Genomic DNA, 25,466 nt, shown 5'->3' with positions numbered 1-25,466 from the left:
AACTCACAATGACAAGGCACGGGAAATGGTGCTAGTAACTCAAGGACAAAAGTGGTAAGTAACTTCCAACCTGAGAAGGCTGAATTCTAGGGTTGTAATGGGGAAAGCTGAGGACTCACACAATTTGCACTGCTGACTTAAGAGGCTCAAGACTGGGAGCACCAGGTACCTCGAGGCCTAGGGGTAACCTGGGAGGAGGTGGCTTAACTATAAAAGACAAGAGTCAGATGATGTTTGAGAAGTTAGGGTCCTAGGTCCCTTCCCTCCTTCACGCACTGGACCATGGCCTCTCCGCAACTCTGAGGGAAGATGGGTTGGTTGCTCATTCTCGGGAGGGGCCTCCTGAGATGCAACTGCATTGAGACTGTAGGTGCCCTACTAAAAAGAGGGATGCATGGATGCAAGCTGAATGCCTAGGGGTAAGACTCACAGCGTCCTGACCATCTCAGCTCCAAGGACACACAGGTCCTCACTCTCTAGGCAGCAGATCAAAAGACTCATCTCTGGAGAACGTGGTGTACCCCAAAGGAAAGACCTAAACACCTGCATGACGGTCCTTAACCAACAGTTCACCCAGATGACCCTAGTGTAGAGCTCAAGGTAAATAATCCTTTCATTGGATGGTGCTTAGACTAGTCAGATATCCACAAGGAAAACAATCAACCCTGATAAGCATTTCATCTCACACACAGAAATTAATCAAAAATGGGATCACAGATATAAAAAATAAAACTGAAACTAAAAGCATTTTAGAAGAAAATATAGAATATCCTTGAAACTTCAGCACTGGTCATGATTACTTAGTTCATAAAAAAGATTTAACTGTAAAATGAAAAAACTGCTAAGCTGATCTTAATCAAAATTTGAAACTTCTCATATTCAAAAGATCCCATTAAGAAAATACATAGGCAAGCCACAGGACTGGGAGAAAATATTTGCTGCACATATTCTGAAAGAGGCCTCAAATCCAGACCATATTTTTTGAAACTCTTAAAAATCAGTAATTATAAAAACAATAAAAAATGGATACAAAACTTGAATAAACACATCACAGTAAGCACTACCAAGTGTTCATCATCATTAGACTTCAAGGAAATGCAAAGTAAAATCCCAGCGAGATACCACCACGCTCTCACCAAAATAACTGAAATTTTAAAAATCGGACATTACCACATGTCAGCTGGGATGCAGAAAAACTAGAAGGGAACTCCTATACTAACTAACAATGGAAAACAACCCAGAGGTTAATTCACAAGAGGATGTATAAACAGACTGTGGAGGTGTGTGTGTGAACAGTCACACGATGGAATACTACTTGGTAGCAAAATGGAAGACCACACCGGGCAGCCTGCTGTCCCCTGCCCAGGCCTCTTCCGGAGGTCCACTGCACCTGCTGCACCTCCGGAGGCCCCAGACGTGGTAAGCCCTACATCTGCCAGGACTCATTCATGATCTATAAGCTTTCCGGATGGGCACCTAAAAACTCCCAGAAGTTTAGGAAGGACCCTGCACAGCCTGCTTTCCCCGGGAGTCCTCATCTAATCCCAGCAGCACACTGCCTTTCCAGGTTTGGGCCTGCTTCTCAGCTGTCCAGATGAAACAGTATGCCATTAGGGACACACACAAGGGTAACAGATTTATGAATACAAGAAATGAAAAGATGAAGACAGGAATCAGGACAGTGGTGAGCTCTGGGGAGAAAGAAGGAGATGCAACTGAGGAGGGACCCACAGCGGGGAGTTTGAGAGTAGGGGTGCTGACCTATCTCTTGGTTTGGGGGTGGTGGTAGTTCACAACACTCACCCTCTAACGAAAGGGCCACAGCCCTTCTAACCTGGGAGTGGACGCTCTCTCATGACTGGTGATAGAATGCACAGCTGTATCAATGAGGATTCTGTTCACGTGACTTCAGGGTGACTCTATGAGAGCGAGACAGATGAGCCAACTGCAGCGGTAACAACTAAGCCTGCTCATGAACTTCTTCGTGCCTGGATTTAGGTGGTGACACTCTTGGGGGCAAATGGGAAAAGCAACCTCACTCGAAAACCTTAGGCTGTACTCAAGCTAACATGTGAAGCAGAAGTATCCTAGCAGACTGCATATATATGCCCCACCTGGCCAAGAGACAAGCATCTCCAACAGAAACACAAACAGACATAACACTGGTCTTTCAGATAAAACTCCCCCTAAACTGTAGATATCATTCAAACTGCACACAAAAGAAATACTTTCTAGAAAAAATACTGTGCAAATACACGCAGGCATGCAGACATTCATTCATTCATTCATTTGGTGAGGTCAGGCCCACACAGTCCAGGATGGTGGTGAAACTGTCTGGACCAATTTAAGAATAGGCAAGCACGCACCATCCTTCAGAAGCAAACACATATCTCAGTTTCTGACAACTATCCCTTTCTTCCATTTTCAGCTCATTCAGTTCCTTTGTTCTTCTGGAAGTTTCAGCATCAAGCCAATGGAGCCTAAAGGATACTATCACAGAGACATCCCAACTCTCCTCAAACTAGCCAGGACTCCCAGGGGCTCCCGTCTGAGCTCCGCTGTTGGCTTCTCAGGTGACTTCAAAGAACTTTAAGCAGTCTGACAGACAATAGACATGAAAAGTGTGACAACACCAAAAAACAATCCCAACAAGTTGTAAAAATAGCTAGATGATATAAAATAGGCCTGCTGTGTTTTTCTCTACCTCAGAAAACAGACAATTACCTCTGTTTTTGCATTTTGTCCATTTGTTCGGCTTTTAATTCTTCTAATTCCTTCAATCTTTTGGAAGTTTCAGCATCTAGCCAAGCGAGTCTAGCAGAGAATACAAAAGTCAGGCCAATTCTGCCTCAACCTGCAGGTGTCATTACCGCATAAACAGACCAGGAGTCAGGACCCCGCAGAGCACCCATCTCGGCTCCATCAAAGACTCAGGAGGTAACTCAGTCTCTGGGCCAGTGAAGCTCTCGGTGTAATGTTCCATGTAAAAAGACATTTACCCACAAGAGCATTCCTGGTTAGCATGCAGTGCCACAAAAACCTGGCCACAAATATTCTCGAGAAAACTAGCCTTCGCTGCAATTAGAACTTCTTGCTCAGCTGTAAAACAATGCTGCTGCTCTATCTTCCAGCTCAGACAAAGAAATGGGCTCCCAGGAGAGCCCTCAAGGCAGAGTGAAGTCAAATAAACACAGTAAGGAAAAGCGAGCTCCTAACAACCTTATTGTATGTGTTAGGGCTTGATGCTTTCAGCCCAGGACAGTGAACAGTATCAAATTATCTAATGGTCCACTTTCACCCTGGCTTCCCCATAATTGCAAGAACAATTCCAGCCAAATGAATGCAGGCAACCTGTTTTCACTGTTCTCCTGTCATGGAATGGCCTCACCTCATCACCCCCTATTTAAAGCCTATTCTTCAAGTCCTAATTGCTTTTCCATCTCCCTCCAGGAAGCCCAGATCTCTGCAGAGGTGTCCTGTCCGCCTTCTGAACTCTCTCAGCATTTAACACTTCAGGTTTCAGGGGACATACACCTTTCTGTCTTACAGTCAGTAACATGTCCTCCTGTTGACTATAAATAAGCAGGGGCTGCGAGTCTGTCCTTTTTGCCCACCCCCTTGACCCCTGCAAAGGTCTCCAAAGAGCTCACAACTGTACCAAAACAAGCAATTGGTAGACAACTGAAACGCACATAATTTTTGAATGAATTAGGCAAGGAATAAAAGAGGGGCTCACTGTCTAAGCTGTATAATTTGACAGGAAAGTTTAGTAATTTCCATTTTAAACAGCCAACATTATACATGGGCAAGAGGAGAGCTCACTTCAGAATTCCATTTGAAAGGGGGCCCATTTCAAAGATCTGACAAACGCCAGCACAAACCTCACTGCTTCGTGTTCAACAGCACCTCTCAACCGACTGTCCTCTTGCGTATCTTCCTGCTGGAGAGACTGTTCTTTGGTGGTATCTTTGGGGCTAGATTTCGCCTTGAGCCAGGCGGCACTGCAAAACAAGGAAAACTTACACCTTTGTAACCATTCCCTCCACACCTGATCACTCATAAAAGGTGCCAGCTGAGAAAAGACAAGAGTGTCACAGTACTGGTGATCTACGGGGGGGCTCTACATTGGAAGCTGAATGTGAAGCAGAGTGACAGCATCCAGGATTCAGGTTCAGTGTCAAAGAGAAGGTCCTTTTTGCTTCACAGAAGCAATCACTATTTTAAATGAAAAAACAATTGTCAATTACAGAATAATGGGTGAAATTCAACAAAACCCTGTTCTAATATACAGATTTGGGTCACAAATTATATTTCACATTACACAGAAACTCTGTACCTTTTATCAGGTCTAATACAGCACTTTGAACCCCAAAGCCTTCCCCCTTACCTCCCCTATCTACCACATGTACACTCTAGAAGACAGTGCATTGTATATTTGGTTTGCAATATAAACTCCAACCAACTTCTGTTTTCATGAGCTTACCAACTGAATTTACATCTCTACACTAGTACATACATAAAAACAGAGAATTAAGAGCACAGAAATAAAGCAAAGCAGCACATGTATTATGAAATCAGAAGACCTGATTTTAGTCCTGCTACATAAGCAAGGCATTAGATTCTCTGGACAGTTTCTTCACCTTTAAAGTGAAAGCTGATGAATAAGCATAACCGTCCACTGAGAATCACTCAGCCCTCAGGGGACCCCATCCCACCAAGCTTCTCACCACATCTCCTGCGGGCCTCTTAGAAGTGGGACCCTTCATGTCACCTACCTTCTCGCTCGCTCTCCTCCTCATGTGACTGCTTCTGCCTGCCTTCCTGTGACTGTCCTAGCTCCAGGTCCTTTCCACTGTGCTTCTGAGAACCACTGTCCATGGTACACGAGCTCCCATTTTTAACCACTTCCCTGAAGACTGTAATTTCTGCCTCACTGGACTCTGTGCCCCAGAAGGACAATGCCTTCTTCCCAGCTCTGCAGAAGATTGGGCCCTCATTCTCTATGTGCTGTGAGTAAGTGCTGCTGCTGCTGCTAAGTAGCTTCATGGCCCCATGGACTGCAGCCTACCAGGCTCCTCTGTCCATGGGATTTTTCAGACGAGAGTACTAGAGTGGGTTGCCACTGCCTTCTCCTGAGTAAGGGTGACAAGGCAGTAATGTCAGCTCTATCCTAACTGTCCTCTGCGTCAGGACAGCATCTATGAGGTTTGTACGGTTTTTTAATTCATGTTGTCTTGACTTGGACTAGGAATTATTTTTAAGCATTCATTCAGCAAAGATTTACTAAATGCCTACTAAGATTGACTACATCAGGCACTGTACATTCAGATATAAGGCACAGTTCCCAGCCTCAAGTAACCAGGATCCACTGGGTGTAGAGGCAAGTGAAGAGCAGCCCTCGAAGTCCACAGGGTACTGGAGTAACCTGTGGGAGTTACTCTACCCACAGTCAGGTAGGAAAAAGGACCCAATGGGCTTCCAGTCAAAAACATTTCATGTATTATCCATCCAAATAAGCTTTTTTCCGTAAAGGGGACTAAGGCCACTGCTTCACTTGCTCTAAGCAATAGGTCACCTTTGATCTGTGGAGGAAAAGTAAGATCACATACCTGAATGCTTGAATTTTTACATACCATTTAGGAGATGCTGGTGGGGATGTGGGGTTTGGAGGTATCCAAGGAGCCCTACTGTCTTTCACAGGCTGTTGGTTCATTTTTAATCTGGAGGAGACTGTTGTCCTTTGCAACCTGCTTTTGCTGTAAGAGGGGATTAGTCTACTTTTTTCAGCTTTGTGGAGTCCCTGCAAGAGATAAATATGAATTATAAAGCCAAATGGATAGCAAAGAAACTGGTTTTAACCTCAGGCTTACTGAAGGTTCAAATGTCCCTATGCTGTTCATGCATTCATTCAGCAAAAACTTAAGTGGAAAGCACTGTTGTAGAAATTTGGGGACAGCACAGATTACACTAAAACAACCCTGGTTGTGGGGAGAGGGGCACACGTGTAAAACTGAATCCCTGGCTTGGCCATCTTTATATATATACATATAAAGAAATATATATTTATATATTTAATATAATTAAATATAAATATAATATATATTTAAATATAAATTAAATATTTATATTTTAATATATATAAAGAAACATATTTTATATTTTTTTATATTTTTATATTTATAAATATATAAAATATATAAAAAATATAATATATACTATATAAAATATATATAAATTTATAATATATTGTAATATATAATATATAAATATATAATATATTTATAAATATATAAAATATATATAACGTCTTATATATTTACAATATAATATATAAATATATGAATTTTATATAAATATATAATATATAAAATATGTAAATATACATAATATATAAATATAAATATATTTATAATATATAAATATATTTGTATATTTAATATAAATATATTAAATATAAATTAAATATTTATATTTAATATATAAAGACATATATTTTATAAATATATATTTTATATATTTATATATTTATAAATGTAAATATATAAAATTTATAAATATAAATATAAAATATATAAAATATATAATATATAAATATATATTATATATATAAATATACAATATAAACAATATATTTATAAATATATAAAAATATATATAATATATATATGTATAATATATATTATATATTATAAATATATAAATATATGAATTTTATATAAATATACATATACATACTATATATAAATATATATTTGTATATTTAATATAAATATATTAATGTTAAATATATTTAAATATAAATATATTAAATATAAATTAAATATTTATATATTTAATAAATGCATATATATAAAGAAATATATATATATAAAGAAATATATATTTCTTCCTAACTAAGCAAAAGAGATAAATTGTAAAACATTCTTGGATAAAACACATCTCTCAGTCTTGAGGTTTCCTATCTGTAAAATGGGAGATAATGTCTTCCCAAATTTCTAGAAGATTAAAAGAGCTAATAGAGAAGGAGTATGATGAAGTCAGGAGAAGGCAATGGCACCCCACTCCAGTACTCTTGCCTGGAAAATCCCATGGACGGAGGAGCCTGGCAGGCTGCAGTCCATGAGGTCGCTAAGAGTTGGACATGACTGAGCGACTTCACTTTGACTTTTCACTTTCATGCACTGGAGAAGGAAATGGCAACCCACTCCAGTATTCTTGCCTGGAGAATCCCAGGGATGTGGGAGCCTGGTGGGCTTCCGTCTATGGGGTCGCACAGAGTCGGACACGACTGAAGCGACTTAGCAGCAGCAGCATGATGAAGGCAGGAAGGTATATGCCACCTAAACAGAACAACTACCATAAAATGCTATAGAGAACAAGGCTGTTTCGGAGAAATATTCCAGGCTGAATTTGTATAAGCTCAACCCTGACTGCCCAATGATCTCCCTTGAGAGTCTGTTTGAAAAGCAATAAAGACTTGATCTTAATCCATAATTTATGAGTAACAGGTGATTATGTTACAGAAGCCTATGGAGAAGCCATCAAATTGGAGTAACCACGTTAAGCATATTCAGACTAGGAGGTGGTCTTCTAGCCAGTTCTCCACTGGTAGGGCCTAAAGTTAAATTTTAGATAGGCGCTTAAGAATATAATGTACTTTGAAGCCAGCTGACTCCCAAAGCCATGTTAGAAAGTACTCACCCTAAGATGCCTTTCAATATCAAGTGATATATTATGTATCAATATTTAGCAGAAAATCTTCATCTTAAACCTTCAAATTTCATACTTCCAAATCAGAAGCAGAAAAAAATTGTATTTTAAAATAGCCTGCCCAATGAAGACCATGGTATCAAATCAGAAAGGCTCTTACTAAACCTGGACAAGAAAGAATGCCCTGTCCTTAGTAACAATACTAAAACTTGTTTTTTGTTTATAAGCTATGTCAGCTTAGACAGCTGGGCTTAAGGGCTCTGGCATTCAAATGCCCAAGAACTCAAATCCTGACTCCACCACTTACCAGCCGGTGTGACCTTGGACAATGTCAGATTAATACAAATGGGCCAAAAGAGAGGAGTGATTTCATACTTGCTGTGGTCTTGCTGGTGCCAGAGTATCTTTCTTCCTAGACGGTGGCACGTTCTCAGTCACAAGCTTCTTTCTCCCTGCTTTTATTTTTGCCAGGGCTAATGCCTCTTCTTTGAAGCCTGCATTTTGGTCGAGGATAGATGGAGCGTTTTCCTGAAGGATATCCGCCTCTAATCCATCAAGCTCATTTTCCAGCCTCTGGGTCACTGGAAGCTCTGTATCGGGTTGATACTTATCTACATGGAGATTTCAGAAGGACAAGCGGAAGGAAATGCTATTCAAATCAAGTAAGAATGATTATCCAGAGGCAGATAAGCTCACAACACCCTGTTAAAAGCTGAAGTGTCTTGCTGCCAAGAGTTGCTTCTGATCCTATGACTCCTACTGCAGTTCTATGGCAGAAACCTAAGTATCATGGGTGACTCCTAAATCTCACCTCCCACATTTACTTACTCACCTGGTCCCTCAAATCCTAATTCTATCAGTAAAATACCTCTTGCCCTTTTCTTCCCTCCTGCCACTCCCTAAGGTCAGGCTTGCAATAAATATCTTGTGACTGCAACAGCAACATCTTCTAACAGACCCCTTCTTTCTCTTCAATCACACCTTCTCCTGACTACCATAATTATGTTTTTAATGTAAATATTTAAGTATCACTTCTCAAAACCTTCGATGACTCCAAATTTGATACAGAATAAAGTCTGAAATCCATACATGACATATAAGCTGCAATGGGAAAGAAAGTAAAACTGTATTTGAAGATGAGATATTTTGTATATAGAAACAATCCAAAGAGAATCTACAGATAGGCAATTACAACTAAGAATAGAGTTCAGCAATGTTTCTGGATAGAAGAAGAAAAATAAACAAAATTCAGTATCATTTGCAGATACCAAAATAACTAATTAGAGAAAATATAAGAGAAAAAGTACCCCATTAACAATAGCAACTAAACTATAAGGCACTAAGGAAGAAATCTTAGGAAAGATGTATAAGACTTTTTACCAAACAAAAAAGTTCAAAGGTATTTTTGAAGGACAAGAAAGAAAGTCTGGATCAATTCTTTTCATGAATGAAAAAAATACTGTAAAGCGTCAATTCTCCCCATAGTGATCCTCAATTTCAAATGCAAGTTCAATTAAAATCTCAACAGATTTCTTTTTTGTGGATGTAAAATTTTAATGCTAAAATTCTTATAAAGTGTAAAATCCCAAGACAGCCCAACTAATTCTGAAGAACAACAAAGTGAGGAGTAGGGCAGGGGTGGGAGTCTTATTTTCCCAGAGACAGTGTTCGTGATAAAGCTGTAATAATTAAGGCAGTGTGGGAGTGATGCAAGAACAGGCAGAAACCAACGAAGCGGGACGGGTGTGACAAAGGCAGTATGACAGATCAATGAGTGTGAGCTGCAGCGCTCAATAAATGATACTGAGATTACTAGTACCCATAGGTAACTAAGGAAAGATCTAAGTGTTCCGTGTGAGAATCCTCACCCTCACACGGAACGCTTACATTCTAAATGTAAAGAAGACCTAAATGCGAAAGCAAAACTTTTAAAGCTTTTACAAGAAAATATAAGAATATGAGTATGACATCAGGGCAGAAAATGCTTTCTTAAAGCCAAATATAATGTTAACATATGTAAACTTAATTACACTAAACTGCACCTTGCTTTTGACAAAGACACCAAAAAAGTCACAGAGAAGCCAGAGTCTGAAAGTAGATTTCTGTAAGGTATATAATTAATATAGGCTTAATATCCAGAATAGATAAAGAACAACTGTGAATCTATAAGAAAACAAACAATGCAATAGGGAAACAGGCAAAGGACAGAAAATGGCAGAGAGAAAATCTAAACTGTCAATAAAAACATGAAAAGATGAGCACCAGCAATCAGAAAAATCAAATTAAAGCAATGAGGTACCATTTCAAATTCATCAGATTGGGAGGAAAATTTTTAATGTGACAATACCAAGTATAAACAAAGATGCAGAAAAACAAGTACTCTCATAGCTATTAGTGCAGGAGTGAACTGGCGCAGCTACCAGAAGATTCGCCCACACTGTCGCCCAGAAGCTTCACTCCTAGGAACACCCTCAGCCTTGAGGGAGCCTCATGCGTACACAGGAAGACATGAGATAGACAATCACTTCAAAGCGTTTATAATAGCAAAAATCAGACACACCCCAAAGGTCCATCAGTTTTACTACATTTAGACTGCTTTTAACAGCAGTAGGTAAAGGCCAGGTTCCTCTTGCATCACTTTTTTAATCTGGTACTTTTCAAGGCCATGGAGGTTACACAGTAAGGATACATAAACTGAAAGGAAAGAATGCTTAGAACAAATCCTAGTCTAAAATTTAATTATTAACCCTCAGGTTTACATATACCAAGGTGACTCTGACCTCTAGGTCCCGATGCCTTTCCAGTAATGATCTGTATAAACCAACTGCAAATGTAGTACAAGCTCCAGGGGCAGCTGAGTTTGAGGACATTGCTGGTGGTGGGGAGGGACTGTCCTTACGTCTGACGAGTTGTGCTAATGCAATCCACCACTTCAAGAACATTCCAGCAGCTGCTAAAGAAATGCATCAGTTACAGAAATCACAAGACCAAATCAGGCTCACACATTTAATTCAAATGAAAATGGCAAAGACGTGATTTCCCACCTAACTGGCTCCCTGTGACTTTTAGGGGCGGGAGGTCAGAATGGAGGAATTAGGTAGAGCGACATCTAAAACAGAAAAGACACCACAACCTTCTGAAATCCGGTTCATAAAGAAAAAAAATAATACTACACATAAATAAAAATAAGAGGACCACAACCTTCGCCATAAGCAACTGTACCAAATTTGCCAAGTGGCTAAGCATAATCACACCTCAATTTGTAATGATGATAACAACAATGATTTTATCATCATCTCTTACATCTGTACATCTCTTCAGTTTCTAACATCCTTCACATTCACATTTGAGGCTCACCGTGACACAGAGCAGGCGGGGCAATGATTAACTTTTCAGATGAGGAAATGACAGTCAAGTGTTTTACTCAAGGTCAAGGACAGCAAGCAACAGCGTCACATCTTCTGACCCCCAGTCCAGGGTGAGGCCCATTCATCCTGCCGTCAGAAACTGCAGCGCTGTTCCAGACAACTGAAGCTTACGTACTTCTGGATGAAATACCTAATTTGCTACTTTAAACAGCTCAGTCAGTCACACAGGATAAGGACCACCAGCATACCTGAGAGAGGTTGCAGGTTCGATTCCAGACCACCACAATAAAGCAATATCATGATAAAGTGAGTCACTCAAGTGTTTTGGTTTCCCAGTGCATACAAATGTATGCTTATATAATATGTAGTCTAGTACGTGTGCAATAGTGCTGTGTCTTGAAAAAATGTACACACCTTAATTAAAAAATACTTTATCACTCAAAAATGCTAACCATCACCTGACAACACAGGGTTGCCGCAAACCTTCAACTTGTAAAAACCACGGTATCTGCAAAGCGCAATAAAGTGCAGCACAATAATGTGAAGTATGCCTGTATGCGGGGAGCGAGCTCCGCCTCTGGCAAAGGTCATGAGGAAGGAGGCTTGGCATACGCAAAGGCGGGATCAAGCCTCAGGAGTCTCCCTGGAAATTCTCGAGCAATCTACCCCCAAAACCAGAGTCTGCCTACTTTCTGCTTTGTGCTTTCACCTACACTTCTGACTTTACGGGGGGCTGTCCCCCACTACCTCTCTGAAAAAAGAATTAGCTTATAGCTCCAGTTAATAATTCCTGGGTGTGACAGTGTTTCAACCTACAAACTCCCTTGGAAGTCCTCTAGCCTGCCTGAATAGGTTTTTCCGGCCACATGTGATTGCTCAGAGCCTCCAAACTGTGAGAGGCATGAGATGTTCTAAACTGTCTAAATACAGATTCCTTTGAGCAGTCAAAAGATTGATTAGAAATTGTATTGGTGAAGGGATTTTCACTTGTTGGGCCAATGTTTGCTGCTAAGTCTCCATATCCCTTACCTGCTGTGTCCCTGGCAGTGTATTGATTAATATAATTGGTGTAAATAGTAGCTTTAATGTTTGTAACCTGGGACCCTTGAGTTAATTCTTTTTCTTGTTATAGCCCACCACACCTTTGCTCTGTAGGAATGCAACTTTATCTAATGCTTTTTGGAGGCTGGCGCCTGACTTGAGAATAATCACCTTTAGAGAAAAAGGCCTCCAGGCCAGAAGATGATGCAAATCACCTAAACTTTTGCATATGATAAGTTTGCAGGAAGAAAGCCTGGCTTACTGCATGACTCTGCCCCTTCCCCCATTATCCTCTATGCATAACTTAAGGTATAAAAACTACTTTGGAAAATAAAGTGCGGGCCTTGTTCACCGAAACTTGGTCTCACCATGTCGTTCTTTCTCCTACCTTCTGGCTGAATTATTCAGCCTCTTTTCTACACTGAATTTCCTCACTGAGCTATCCTCATTCTATTACTCTTTATATCCTTAATTAACGTTTAATTAAGCAATTGTTTCCTGATCCTCGCCGACGCCGTCCCCGCTTCGAATTCCCTGGATCCACCAGGGCTGGACCCCGGCACCTGTATTATCCGCATTCACAGATACAAAAATGAAGGTTCAGAGAGACGAAATTACCCACCCAGGATCACAAACGGGCCGAGCTGGGACCAGAGGGAGGGCTTTTTGGTCCCCGTCTTCCCCACAGTGGTCTGTCTTCCTGCTTTCCCTCACTGGTACCTGTGGTGAGTTTTAAATGAACAGGTTTCCCAACTTTTCTCTCTGAAGCTGGTCCCCGCCTGTTGGTGCACTCACAGTTACGGGTCCCTCTCATCTTTCAACTCATTTGGGAAACACGTCTCTGTGGGCAGGCCTGGAAAGTTCTCTACATTTCCTCCAGAGCGTCGTAAACGAGCCCCTAATACCCAGAACTGAAGTTACCATGATCTGTTGCTCAAAGGCCTTTTCTTGTTCTACCACACCCTCTTCAGAGCTGGTTGTTTAAGCGCCTAATTACTGCCGGGCCCTGGGCTCCCACAGAGGATACAGAATCCAATAAGCATCACACCCACACTGAGTGGAAGGCGGCCCCTGGGTAGAAGGAAGGTGGCAGCATTGGTTCTACCCGCCTACCAATGAAGGGAACAGAATGCCCCGTTACAGCAAGTGAATATCTAACAGCGACTGAGGAGGTTAGGTTTTGTTACATTCACGATACAGGCAGGACATTATACTATGCAGGTGCCACAGAATTAGTGACAAATTGAGAAAGTGAACTGATTTATAACTTCAGATCAGTAGAGGAAACAAAATGAAACAAGAACTCGATTAACATAGTAAATTACAACAAAGAAAAAGAAGTGGCAGATCAAAATAAAAAGGGAGAAAGAAGTCCAAATGTGCCATTAATCTCAGTAAATGTCAGTAGGTTAAATATAGAACTCTACAACAGGGTGAAAAACACTGACAATGAAGAATTTACAACAAACATTCTTAAAAGAGCAAAGACGGACTGTACATAAAGGGATGTGAAATGTTATTCTAGGTAAATGCCAAATAAGTTGGGTAGATGAAACAATATTTGTATCAAACAAAACAGAACCCAAAGTGAATGACATTAGCAAGACAAATATTTAATAATAATATATAAAATCCACCAAAAAAGATTTATCAGTAAGGAATGCTTATGCATCTAATAGCACGACTTCAAAATGTACTAAACAAAAATGAATACAAATACAATGAGAAATTTTAAAAGTCTTCAAAGACTTTAACATACCTTTATATCAGTCGTCTAAATCAAGTTAATAGAACCAGAAAACCATAGAAAAAAAATAATAAAAGAAATAAAGATTGGAAAGGAGGACATAAACCAATGGTTATATTTATAGATGACATGACTATATACATTGCAAAACACAAATAATATGCAGATAAATTACAGAAATAAATTAGCAAGGTTGCTAGATACAAGATCAACACACAAAATCAACTATGTGTATACCCATAATATATGCTAGAAATTAAATTTTTAAAAAGACATCCTTTACTAGAGTGCTGGAAATAGCAATAATTCTAACTAAAGATGAACACACACACACACATTGTAAGTTACTAAGAGTATTTAAAAACAACTTAAATGAATAGAGGGACATATACCCTGCCTGTGGATTGGGAAATGTAATTTTGTAAAGATATCAATTCCCCATCAAAATTTCAATAGGTTGTTTGTTTGGGAGTGTTGAGAGAGAGAGGGCAGGGAAGCAACAAATTCTGATCCTAAGATTTCTATGGAAATACTGAGGGTCACTGGTGACAAAAGCTGCCTTAGAATAATTAAGATAGTATACACTAGCCTAAGAACCTACTGACTTAGAATAATTAAGATAGTATACACTAGCCTAAGAACCTACTGACTTAGAATAATTAAGATAGTATACACTAGCCTAAGAACCTACTGACTTAGAATAATTAAGATAGTATACACTAGCCTAAGAACCTACTGCCTTAGAATAATTAAGATAGTATACACTAGCCTAAGAACCTACTGACTTAGAATAATTAAGATAGTATACACTAGCCTAAGAACCTACTGACTTAGAATAATTAAGATAGTATACACTAGCCTAAGAACCTACTGACTTAGAATAATTAAGATAGTATACACTAGCCTAAGAACCCACAATTAGATCAGTGGAAGAGAAGAGAGGACCCAGGAAGTGACCCTACACATGTGGACACTTCACTTATGACAAAAGTCACATCGCCACTGCGGGAAAAAGGATAATGTTTTCAACGAAGAGTGCTACCTCAAGTAGATATCCACCCGGAAGAAAATGAACCTTTTCTAGAAAATAATATAGGAAAATGTTTCCTTAACTATAGCAAAGGGAAAAGCTTTTTTTTTCCCTAGTAAGTAATTCTTTATTTTTTCCCCCAACCAGGGCATTATTGTTGTTTCCTCGCTAAATCATGTCTGACTCTTTGTGACCCCATGGACTGTAGCCTGCCAGGCTCCTCTGTCCATGGGATTTCCTAGGCAAGAATACTGGAGTGCGCTGCTATTTCCTTTTCCAGGAAAAGCCTCTTAAACAAGATCCAAAAACAATCTTAAAAAACAAAAACCCTATATAGGAAAAGATTGCCACGTTGGAATTAAGTGAAATTAAGAATTCTGTCCATCAAAAGACACTACAGCAACATTTAAAAGCAAGCCACATCTTATTTCTAAGAGAATATCTATAACACAGGTAATTGGGAAAGGGCCCATATGCAGCATACTCCTACAAAGAACTCGACAAATCAATTGAGAAAAGTGAAAGGAAAAAAGGAACAGAAAATAAGAAAGAGAGGGAGGCAGAGGGAGGACTGGGAAAGAGACTTGAACTGGCACTTCACAAAAGACATGTAAATGGCCAATAAATATACGAAAAAGTACTCACCATAAATCATCCAGAAAATATAAACTAAAACCACAATGACAGCCTTACACACCAAGCAGGTGGCTAAAAATTTTAAAACTAATAACAAGTGCTGACAAGGATGTATAGCAACTATTCTCATAGGCGACTGGTTGGAATATAAAAGATAAAACTACTTTGAAAAAAATCCTTATTACAGTTGAACAAATACATACCCTGATGACCTAACAATAATACTCCTGGGAATAAACCCATAAGAAATACATACACACATGTACCAAGAGACGTATATAAAAACAATCACAGTAGTTCTCCTTATAACCACTCCAAACTGGACAAAATCCAATGACTGTACATTCCACTTCAACTTATAAAAGGAAAACTGTTGTTGCTTAGTTGCTCTGCTGTGTCTGACTCTTGGCAAACCTTTGGGATTTTTCAGGCAAGAATACTGGGGTGGGTTGCCATTTCCTCCTCTAGGGGATCTTCCCAAACCAAAGATCAAACCCACATCTCCTGTGTCTCCTGCACTGCAGGCAGGCTCTTTACCCGATGAGCCATCATATATTCTACTTCAACTAAAATAAGGGAAACCAGCTTATTGGATTTGTCCATACACTGATATAATGGCACATTAAAAATTTCAATATTAAAATTTTAAAACTACTTTAAAGTACTATCAGTATGAAGTTTAACTATGAAGAAAAAAAAAGAGGACAAGAAAATCTCTCAGCAAAACAGGAACAGAAGAAAATTTCCTTAACTTCATATGCACATTTGCCAAAACTCAAGAGTCAGCATCATGTGTCAAAATGCATTCCCTTTATACTGGGAAAGGGGGACCCTGCAAAAGTCAAGCATCTTAAGAGAAAATATTTATGATATATGTAAACCAGAAAAGGATGAAGATCCAAAATACATAAAGAACTTCTGAAGCAAAGACAGGACCTAGCAGGGAGATGGCAAAGGATATGAACAGACAAATCACAGAAGAGGAAGAAATAAACAAGGCCAAGGAACATGTGAAAGAAAAATCTTCCTCACCAGGAACCAGGGAATATAATATAAAACAATAAGATATTCAGTAACATTTTCCACCAAGAGACTGGAAATTTTTTATATTTCATTGTATAAAGTACTTGGTAAGGATATGGGGAAATATATACTGATGGTCAGTGCTAGTTGAAAACATAACTGTACACCCATTTTCAAGGGCAAGTTGGCAGTGTCTGTTTTAAATGGGCAAACCACATAAGCTTGTAATTCTACTTACTGGAATAACAAGAATTTATTTATTACCTATGTTAAAAAAAAAAAATCCATTCATATCAACCAAGTATGTGTTTGTGTGTATATGTATACACAGCTATCATTAAAATGTAAATAAACAAACTTAGAAGAGAAAGTAGGGTTCTAACTGCCAGCTCTGTAGGAATTTACTTTGGTTAGCCCAAATGCAGGAAAAGGAAATTTTACTTTCTTCACTCTCCCTCCTCTATGGAAATACTCCAGCCTCCAGCCTAAAGTAGCATCTTGGCTGCTGTTCACTTATCCTAGTTCAAGTGCACTTATTGTTGACCAGACATAAATCCTGTGGCATAAATCAATGTGGCAACTGTTAAAGCCCAGACAATGTCAAGGAATAAAGTATCTTGCAGTAAACACTTTAGGACACATACCAGCAAGGAGCTTCTTTGCCACTGAAGGTTGTCTTGTTTCCTGTGGAAATATCTCCTTTGCTACAAAGGGCTTCCTCTCACTCTTTGGGGATGTGTTTCGCCATCTCTCTAAAGCCCTTTGGCTACCAATGGGAAATCTGCTCCGAATTTCACCGAAACATTTCTTTGCTTTTTTTGGAGACAGTTTCTTTTCCAGGAGAGATTCCAAAGCCTGCCATGAAACAGTCAATCATTCTCTTAGTTTGTCTCACAAAAGTCTGACTGTTGATCACAAAATGGAAAATGGGGACCCTGGAAAAATATGTTATTAAATGGCCATCTCCAATTGTTAGTGAACCATCACTTACTTTTAAAACTTGGTTATATAGGACATCCAGTTAATAAAAGGAATTCTGCATGTTCTTTTACATGTTTAGCTCATGAAAACCAATGATCAACAAGTAAAGAATATCATTACTATTAAAGGTATCCAAATTCTAAAACTAAGGATCCCCGTTTAAAAACTAACCACAGTCTTCAGAATATAATCCAATATAATTTATTTCATTAGTTTCCAATGAAAACCTCATAAACTTAAATAATCTTTTAAGTGGGCACACAAACTATAACGCACATTTTCATAAACTAAAGGAAACTTAGCATGTTAATGGCTCTGATCACTCATCCACCACAATGGGGGAGATCTGTCCCTGCCAGCCCCCTTTCCTGAGAGAGGCATGTGCTCTAACAAGCACCCACTCACTCATCACCAGGCAGCAAGGGCCCAGTCTCCCATGGTCAGTACATGTTAACGAAAACTGAACACAGTCAGGGACATTTAGTTCAGATGACAGTAAGGATAAGAACATAAACTGTGGGATAGTGTAGTACACATCAACAAGAATAAATTTCTTGTGCTACTGAATATTTTCAAATGTAGGGGAGATAAAGGGTATGTTTAAGAAACATTATGTTAAGGTACTCTTGCCCAAACTTTGGGATAGAAAGTTTCTATCTCTTGAGATCCTTTCTAGAATGATCAAGCTATGTTCTTCAAATAAAATTGCATTCCTGATAGTGATTCCATATACATAAATGTAAGCAACATAAATCACAAATATATTTGCTGGATAAAGGTAGAAAGGGTCTTAAGGATCACCAAGGGCTAGCTAATGGTAGAAATGGTCTGTCACTTGCTCTAGAATTCTTCCCACTACAGCGTGCTTCCCTATAGCTAACAGTTTACTATTATATATCTCACACCAACATAAAGGCTTTTTTTTTTTAATCTGTGGATGAAAACGTGTGTTACAGTGGAAATAACAATGGTACGGGAGTTCGAAGACAGGTGTTTGATTCCCAGCCTTCAAGAGAAGTGTCTGTGTCATGTCTCTGAGCTTTGCTTTTTTTAATATGTAAAATAGTAATAAAACCAACTGCAAATCACACCAATATAGTAAGGATGAATGGCAGCATTCTCTAAACTTCAGAGAACTATCAAGATTTAAGGACAGACTGTTTTTGTCGTCTTCATCACCAAAAACTAAGAACATCACCAATAAAAACAACTTAGTACACACCAGTTGGGATCTCCAGAAGTCTCTAGCCGTAGTACAAGACTTTAGGCTTGCTTCCATACATTTTTGTGCTTCTTTTCAAAAATCTATCTAGATTGTACACTGATATGCTAACCTAACTACTAAACAGTGTTTTACTGTTTTCCTTTCATATGCTAATACATTCTTTATTAAATGGCATGGTCATGGAATGGAATATTCTGCTTAATTAATGGCCTGGTTATGAGTTGTTTTATGTCCTAGACTTAAGACACCATTTCTCAAAGAAGACACAATATTGACTAGACTATAAAAACAATGAAAATGAAGTGCTCCTTCTGCTCTCTGCAAAGTTTGAATTTACTAGGTATCAGACGAGTCTTGTGTTCTCTGTGAACCTCAATGAAATCGGGCAGTGGTGAACACAACCTCCCCGCTTAGAAATAATACACTTTAAATACAAATCATGGTCAATTTCATACCTCGATCTGTTGCAGGATATCTATCACCACATCAGGGACAGAAGACTCAGCCTCCAGCTTGGCAGAACAGAGAGAGAGCTGGCGGATAAGACTGCCCAGCTCCTTGCACCAAGTAGGAACAGGGTACTCCCCTCCGGCAGTGAACTGAGTGACAAACGTCTGTAAGGCCCGAATTGCTCCTCGATGGGCAGCAGCCAGCCTGGACACTGCCCATGACTGGCAGTAAACGAGATGCAAGAGTTACTTCAATACTCAGAACATCTAAATGTTCACCCAACCCTTAACAAACATTTACAGTCAATCTTCTGTGTAAGAACGACTTCCATTGTGAAAACGTTTTCATAGTAAAGGGAACTGTAAAGTTTAAAGTTTTCCTAATGACAAAGTGTTTTCCCTCTCATGCTCAATTTCTTATACCAGCTGCAGCAACAATCTATTTTCAGAACCTGTTTCTTGGAAGGTGATCCTCGAAGTCAGGATATTTAAGACGCTCACTCCCTAACAAGTTTCTACAAGTGTTGATGATAAATATCAGTGCAGAGAACCCACATGTAATACCATCAAAGCACTGGAAATGTAGTTTATAAATAATAAGAATTAAGCATAATTAAATTGCATCATACCTTCTTAGTGTGTTTAATCTTATGTGGACTCAATTTATCCAATTCTTCCTGGATTTCTTTAACCTGGTTCATAAAGGGGGGGAAAAATGAAAATCTTTGTACCTTTCCACTGATCTTTTTTGTAGAAAAGGATGCATCTTATCTTGTCCAAATATAACCATTACTGATTCAAGTCACTTGAAAATGAGAACAGACTCCTCATTCAAGCACTCCCACAACAGCTACTGGTTTCCAGTTTGAGATGGTGACTACAGCACAGGTCTCCCTTCCATCCCTTGATTCCCACTGAAAGAGGAATTTAACATAAAGGAGGTGACTCGGGAAAGGCAGGAGGCACATCAGGAAGTTTGCAGTGCCGTGCTGCCAAAGAATTCAGCTTTTGGACTTTCCTGATGGTCCAGAGGTTAAGAATCCACCTGCTGATGCAGGGTTCAGTCCCTGGTCCTGGAAGATCCCACATGCTGTGGGGCAACAAAGCCCATGCACCGCAACTACTGAACCTGTGCTCCGAGAGTCCAGGCGCTGCATGCGACTACTGAAGCCCACGCGCCCCAGAGCCCGTGCTCTGCAGCATGAGAAGCCACGGCACGAAGAAGCCTGTGCGCTGCGACTAGAGAGTAGGCCCCGCTCACCAAATACAGAAGCCTGTGTGCAGCAACAAAGATCCAGCACAACCAAAAAGAAAATAGTTAATCAATGATAAAGAAAGAAGTCAGCTTTCACCCTCTTAGATACAGACAGCCAATCACACATTTCAAGCAGAGCTCTGACAGGCTAAGATTCGTGTTTCAGAACAATCCCTGTGACAGCAGTGTAGAGTAAGGACCAAAATAGAAGCCAACAAGAATAAGAACAAAATCTCACTCAGGCATTATCTTTCAATCAAAGAGCCCAGTTCGGGGTTCAAGCAAGAAAGCTAACATGTGACCTAAGCGACCAGAAATAAGTTCAATGCTTACTAACAAGTAAGACATTAAAATTGAAAAAGTGAAGTCGCGCAGTCAAGTCCGACTCTGCAACCCCATGGGCAGCTCCTCTGTCCACAGGATTTTCCAGGCAAGGATACTGGAATGGGTTGCCATTTCCTTCTCCAATTAAAGTTGAAACAAACATTTTTAAAAATCTACCCATAATGTAAATAATATAAATGCCTATTCATGAGCCACTACATGTATCCTGGACAGAGAAGACTGGCATGCTGCAGTCCACGGGGTCGCAAAGAGTTGGACACGACTGAGCAACTGAACAATGACAAAACTTATCCTGAGTGACATTTAACATAGTCTTCATTCTTTACTATTTAGTAAAGACAACCAAACTATCTACTACGTGGTGGTAGTGGTTTAGTCGCTAAGTCATGTCTGACTCTTGCAACCCCATGGACTGTAGCCTGCCAGGCTCCTCTGTCCATGGGATTTTCCAGGCAAGAATACTGGACTGGATTGCCATTTCCTTCTCCAGGGGATCTTCCCAACCCAGGAATAGAACCCAGATCTCCTGCATTGCAGGCAGATTCTATACTGACTAAGCTATGAGGGAAGCCCTTCTCCAGGGGATCTTCCCAACCCAGGGATCGAACCCAGGTCTCCCACACTGCAAGTAGATTCTTAACCAGCTGAGCCACCAGGGAAGCCCATCTACTGTGTACTAAGCTTCTAATATACAATAAACATGCAATGGATGGGAAACTAACAAAGTCCCTTTCCTCTAAGACTACAAGGTGCGTTACTGGGGACCAAGGATTTCAGGGTAACCGATACACTTAAACTTGTCTACAAAAATATGTGCTGTATAAGCATTTCTTCCTGGGGAAAGGACACACAGCTTTCAGTAGATCCTCAAGCATCTGTGACCCCCCAAAAGCAGGAAAAAATGAACAAAACAGTATTTAAAGAGTTTGGCTGTATACACACAGACACATAAAGACGGAGGGCAGAAAGAGGAAGAATTGCTTGTCCACACATTCAGGAAACTTAGACGCACAAACATATCAGAATCCATGTAGGATACGCTGATGCTGATACTTCTGGCACGAAAGGAAAGCACGATTCCCTGGGAAGCCCACCCCACCCTCGTCCCTGCGCCTCTGCACCTGTTGCTGGAGGACATAGAGCGTGCGGGCAGAGCGGACTGCCTGCTCCTGTCTCCTGACCCGGATCCTCCGCTCCTCATCAGGATCCAAAGCTTCTTCCACGCGATCTGAAAATATTTTCCCCCCGAATATATAAAAGCTGATTAAAAACTTCAATGGCTCAAAGAAATGATGAGGTTAAAGATCTTTAGTTTTACTAAGAAAAAAAAATGAGGCTTGTCATAACAAAAAATTTGTTTTCATCAGCCAAGAAACTAGCAACGGGCAAGGGGGCCTGTGTACTTGACTCCGAGATGGAAGAGACAGGAAGGTGTTAATCAAATCCAAATGCCCCGGACAGCCTAGCCCACTGTTGTGCAGTTATTATTTTTAAGCTATTTATACTGAACCCAAATCTATGCTTTCCATTTAAAAAAAAATAGTTTATTGACCTATTTTTATATATAGCAAAATTTCTTTTATACTTTCTGATCCTGAACCCAGAAGAGGAAACCTTTCTCTAACATATTAAGATAGCAAGGGCTAAAATTATTTGCCAAAGCCTTTGTCTATTTCTCAGAAAGCAGACCCTTGTACACAATGCTGCTCCGTATTTTCAAATGATTAGTTCAAAGAAATTATTTCTGGAAGACTACCTGAGCAGCTGTGCTCTAAGGCCCCCTATACAAGCCCCCCTCAGTAGGGTGGCATGCCTCGTGGCTTTGCTTCCCCCACCTCACCCCAGGAGCATGGTTTCTACCACACTGTTCCATGGGGTCATGCTACAGACCACCACTGAGCAAAGCTAGGAGAAATAAGCCAAAACATTTCTGTTACTGTGATGTAGGAATGTTTTTGGCTTGTTTATATTACACAACATATTCTTTATGAAGACCCACCAGAGAAATCTTCCAACCTCTATACCTGGCATAATTTTCTCCTTGTGCAATTTTTTTTTCTTTCTCTAATTGATCACATTTTCTTCTTTAGCAGACTCTGTGGAAGCTTAGAAACAAATCTTTTGCCCATTCCTAATAAGTCTTATTTTGTACTTTGCTTGTTTTTTTCCCATGCCAAAATACCCTCATTTACATATTTTTGTTCTATTCTGTTCAATCTGTTTCTGTACCGTACCTTAAATTCATTATGTAACGTGCATATGCATACATTACTTGACTTTAAAATGCAAAAGATCATCATAGACTCTACTATCCTGGCACAGTAGCTCCTTTTGATGCCAACTCCCTGTGCCTTGCAGTCTGAAAGCCAGGCTTGACTCCCCTACTTCTCAGCTATGGCAACCCCAAATTTTCCATGTGCAACCAATCCTCTACTCTCCAGGAAAATGCAACAGTGTAGAGAAAGCTGAAAGATTGTAGAAAACAGTATGAGAGGGTTATATACCTTCCTTTCTACTCTGCGGTCAGATATCTCATACATACTCTGTAGCTCCCTATCACTACGGCATACTCATCTAAACATTGCCCAACTTAGAACTGTTTTTATCTAGAATATACATGTTTATATAATGTTCTTTTCTGAACAAATTAAAAATAACTTTTCCAGAAGGACTTCTGGATACAGAAGCAAAACATTATAGGATGATTTGCACTCAGGCGCCAGAAGACAGCAGGTACTGTGATTACTAGGTGGGACCCTCAGTCACTCAACTCACCTAGCACAGCCTAAGGAAAAGCGGCTGTTCCAGGTGCCTCTGCTGGAGAGATGCTAGGGCAAACTCTTCAGAAAAAAAGACACTGGTCAAACTCAAAATTCACCTGTCTTGCCATGAATGCTCATTCTAGTGACAGATGGACAGAAAGGGAACTGATGAGGGGCAGGGGTCCTGAAGAACGTATTTGGCCTCTACCCTCTTGGAGCGTTTTTTTCAAAGTCAAGAGTCCAATTTGTCTCACCTCTTTTAGCTACTTCTTCAATTTTACGGATACAACTGCTCAATTCTTTCTGGAGTCGCTGAACTTCCAGCAGGCATTTGTGTTCACATAGGCTTTTGTGGTCATCTATCCTGGAATGTGGCTGAAGGCCTGGATCACGTGTGGGTGGAGAATTTGGCACAGGAAGACCCGACTGTCCTGGATGAGATGTGTACAGGTATACCTTGGCGCCTGAGCTGGAAATCTCTACTTTGGACGGCTGGTGGCTGCCATGACAGGCTTCCCGACGCCTTGATTCTTCTCTTTCCACCCCAAGGTCAGACGTTTTATGCTGAGAGTGTCCACAGTTCCGAAAGACGTGGGGTGGACTTCTGAGGTGATGCTCTTTTCTATGTTCTTCTAACTGTCTTCGTTTTACATCTCTTTTGGCCAGATGAACCGCATAGCTAAGTCTCTCTTCTGATACAACAGAAAATGAAACGGAGCTGCCCAGGCCGGGACCATCTCTGAAATCCAAATCTCTACAGTGGTAAGACTCATTGTATGAGTGCTTCAGTTTCTCGATTTTAATTCCATGTGGGCAAGAGTATTGGGTTGCCAAGTTGCTTGAATGTGTAGGAACATTCCTATTAAACTGCAGCTGGTTCTTTAAAAAAATAAATAAAAGCAAGCACATGTTAGAAAAATACCATATTGCATAGCTGACATATGTCTACAATCAAGTTTCTAACATTTCACCCACACTATTATTAGTGCTTATGGGGTATTTATTTTCCTGTTGCAAAGAATTGGCCACTCTCACACCCTTGAATTGATCACATACCCCTGGTTTTATCCTACAGTCATCTGCTGCTGCTGCTGCTGCTAAGTCGCTTCAGTCGTGTCCAACTCTGTGCAACCCCATGGACTATAGCCCACCAGGCTCCTCTGTCCACAGGATTCTCCAGGCAAGAATACCAGAATAGGTTGCCATTTCCTACTCCAGCACATCTTCCCTACCCAGGGATCAAACCTGTACTTCCTGCACCTACACCACCCTTCAAAAGAGGACAAAGTTCATGAGAAAGTACAAATGCACCTGATCATCTGTGCAAAAAGAAACACAGGGAAGAAAAATCAAAGATCCCAACGCCAGGGATCGAACCCGTATCTCTTCTGTCTCCTGCATTGGCAGGCGGGTTCTTTACCACTGGTGCCACCTGGGAAGCTCTTAGAAATCACTGAGTCCCCTGTATTATCCTTCTGGTTACTAGCAGCATACTATGACCCTCCCCACAAAGTCAACCCAGAAAGCGTCAAGCAAAACCAGTAAGTTCTTCAACTGCCCAGTGGTGGACTTCTGCCCTGTGTCAAAATGTCAGGTTCCAGTAAGTGACCAACACAGTTCATCACAAGTGTTCCTGAAAACTGTTCCACAGACGTACCACCCAGAATCTAAGCCAGTGACAATACTTCTTCAGGTTTTCCTGAGACTTTTTATCTGGTGGTTAGACCACATCTTTTATCCTGCGCCTAAATGCATCTTGCTCTAAATAGTCCACTTACACCTTTCCATGCAGGTTTAAGTTTTTGTAGGTTATTATCATGATAGATGGGGCTTCCCTGGAGGCTCAGAGGTAAAGAATCCACCTGCCACTGCAGGAGATGCAGGTTCAGTCCTT

At 40.1% G+C, this 25,466-nt stretch overlaps 1 protein-coding gene across 5 annotated transcripts in view; it reads right to left on the bottom strand.

Moving 5' to 3' along the window:
- The window catches only part of KIAA0753 (KIAA0753 ortholog), a 59,321-nt gene that overhangs the window by 23,187 nt on the left and 10,668 nt on the right, over positions 1 to 25,466 (bottom strand). For 4 of the 5 annotated variants that reach the window (XM_070389268.1, XM_070389266.1, XM_070389267.1 and 1 more), the window contains exons 3-11: positions 23,827 to 24,451; positions 21,932 to 22,038; positions 19,840 to 19,902; positions 19,217 to 19,432; positions 17,200 to 17,410; positions 8,086 to 8,321; positions 5,634 to 5,800; positions 3,882 to 4,001; positions 2,725 to 2,814 (exon numbers count right to left, since the gene is read on the bottom strand). In XM_070389268.1, coding sequence (XP_070245369.1) covers positions 2,725 to 2,814; positions 3,882 to 4,001; positions 5,634 to 5,800; positions 8,086 to 8,321; positions 17,200 to 17,410; positions 19,217 to 19,432; positions 19,840 to 19,902; positions 21,932 to 22,038; positions 23,827 to 24,451 — 1,835 coding nt within the window. The remainder of the gene's footprint in view (positions 1 to 2,724; positions 2,815 to 3,881; positions 4,002 to 5,633; positions 5,801 to 8,085; positions 8,322 to 17,199; positions 17,411 to 19,216; positions 19,433 to 19,839; positions 19,903 to 21,931; positions 22,039 to 23,826; positions 24,452 to 25,466) is intronic. The other variant, XM_070389269.1, reaches the window with a different exon arrangement.

Source organism: Bos mutus, chromosome 19 (assembly GCF_027580195.1).
Source record: "Bos mutus isolate GX-2022 chromosome 19, NWIPB_WYAK_1.1, whole genome shotgun sequence".
Lineage (NCBI taxonomy): Eukaryota > Metazoa > Chordata > Mammalia > Artiodactyla > Bovidae > Bos > Bos mutus.
Note: the sequence above shows the minus strand (reverse complement) of the source record. Positions and strands in the feature narration are given on the sequence as shown.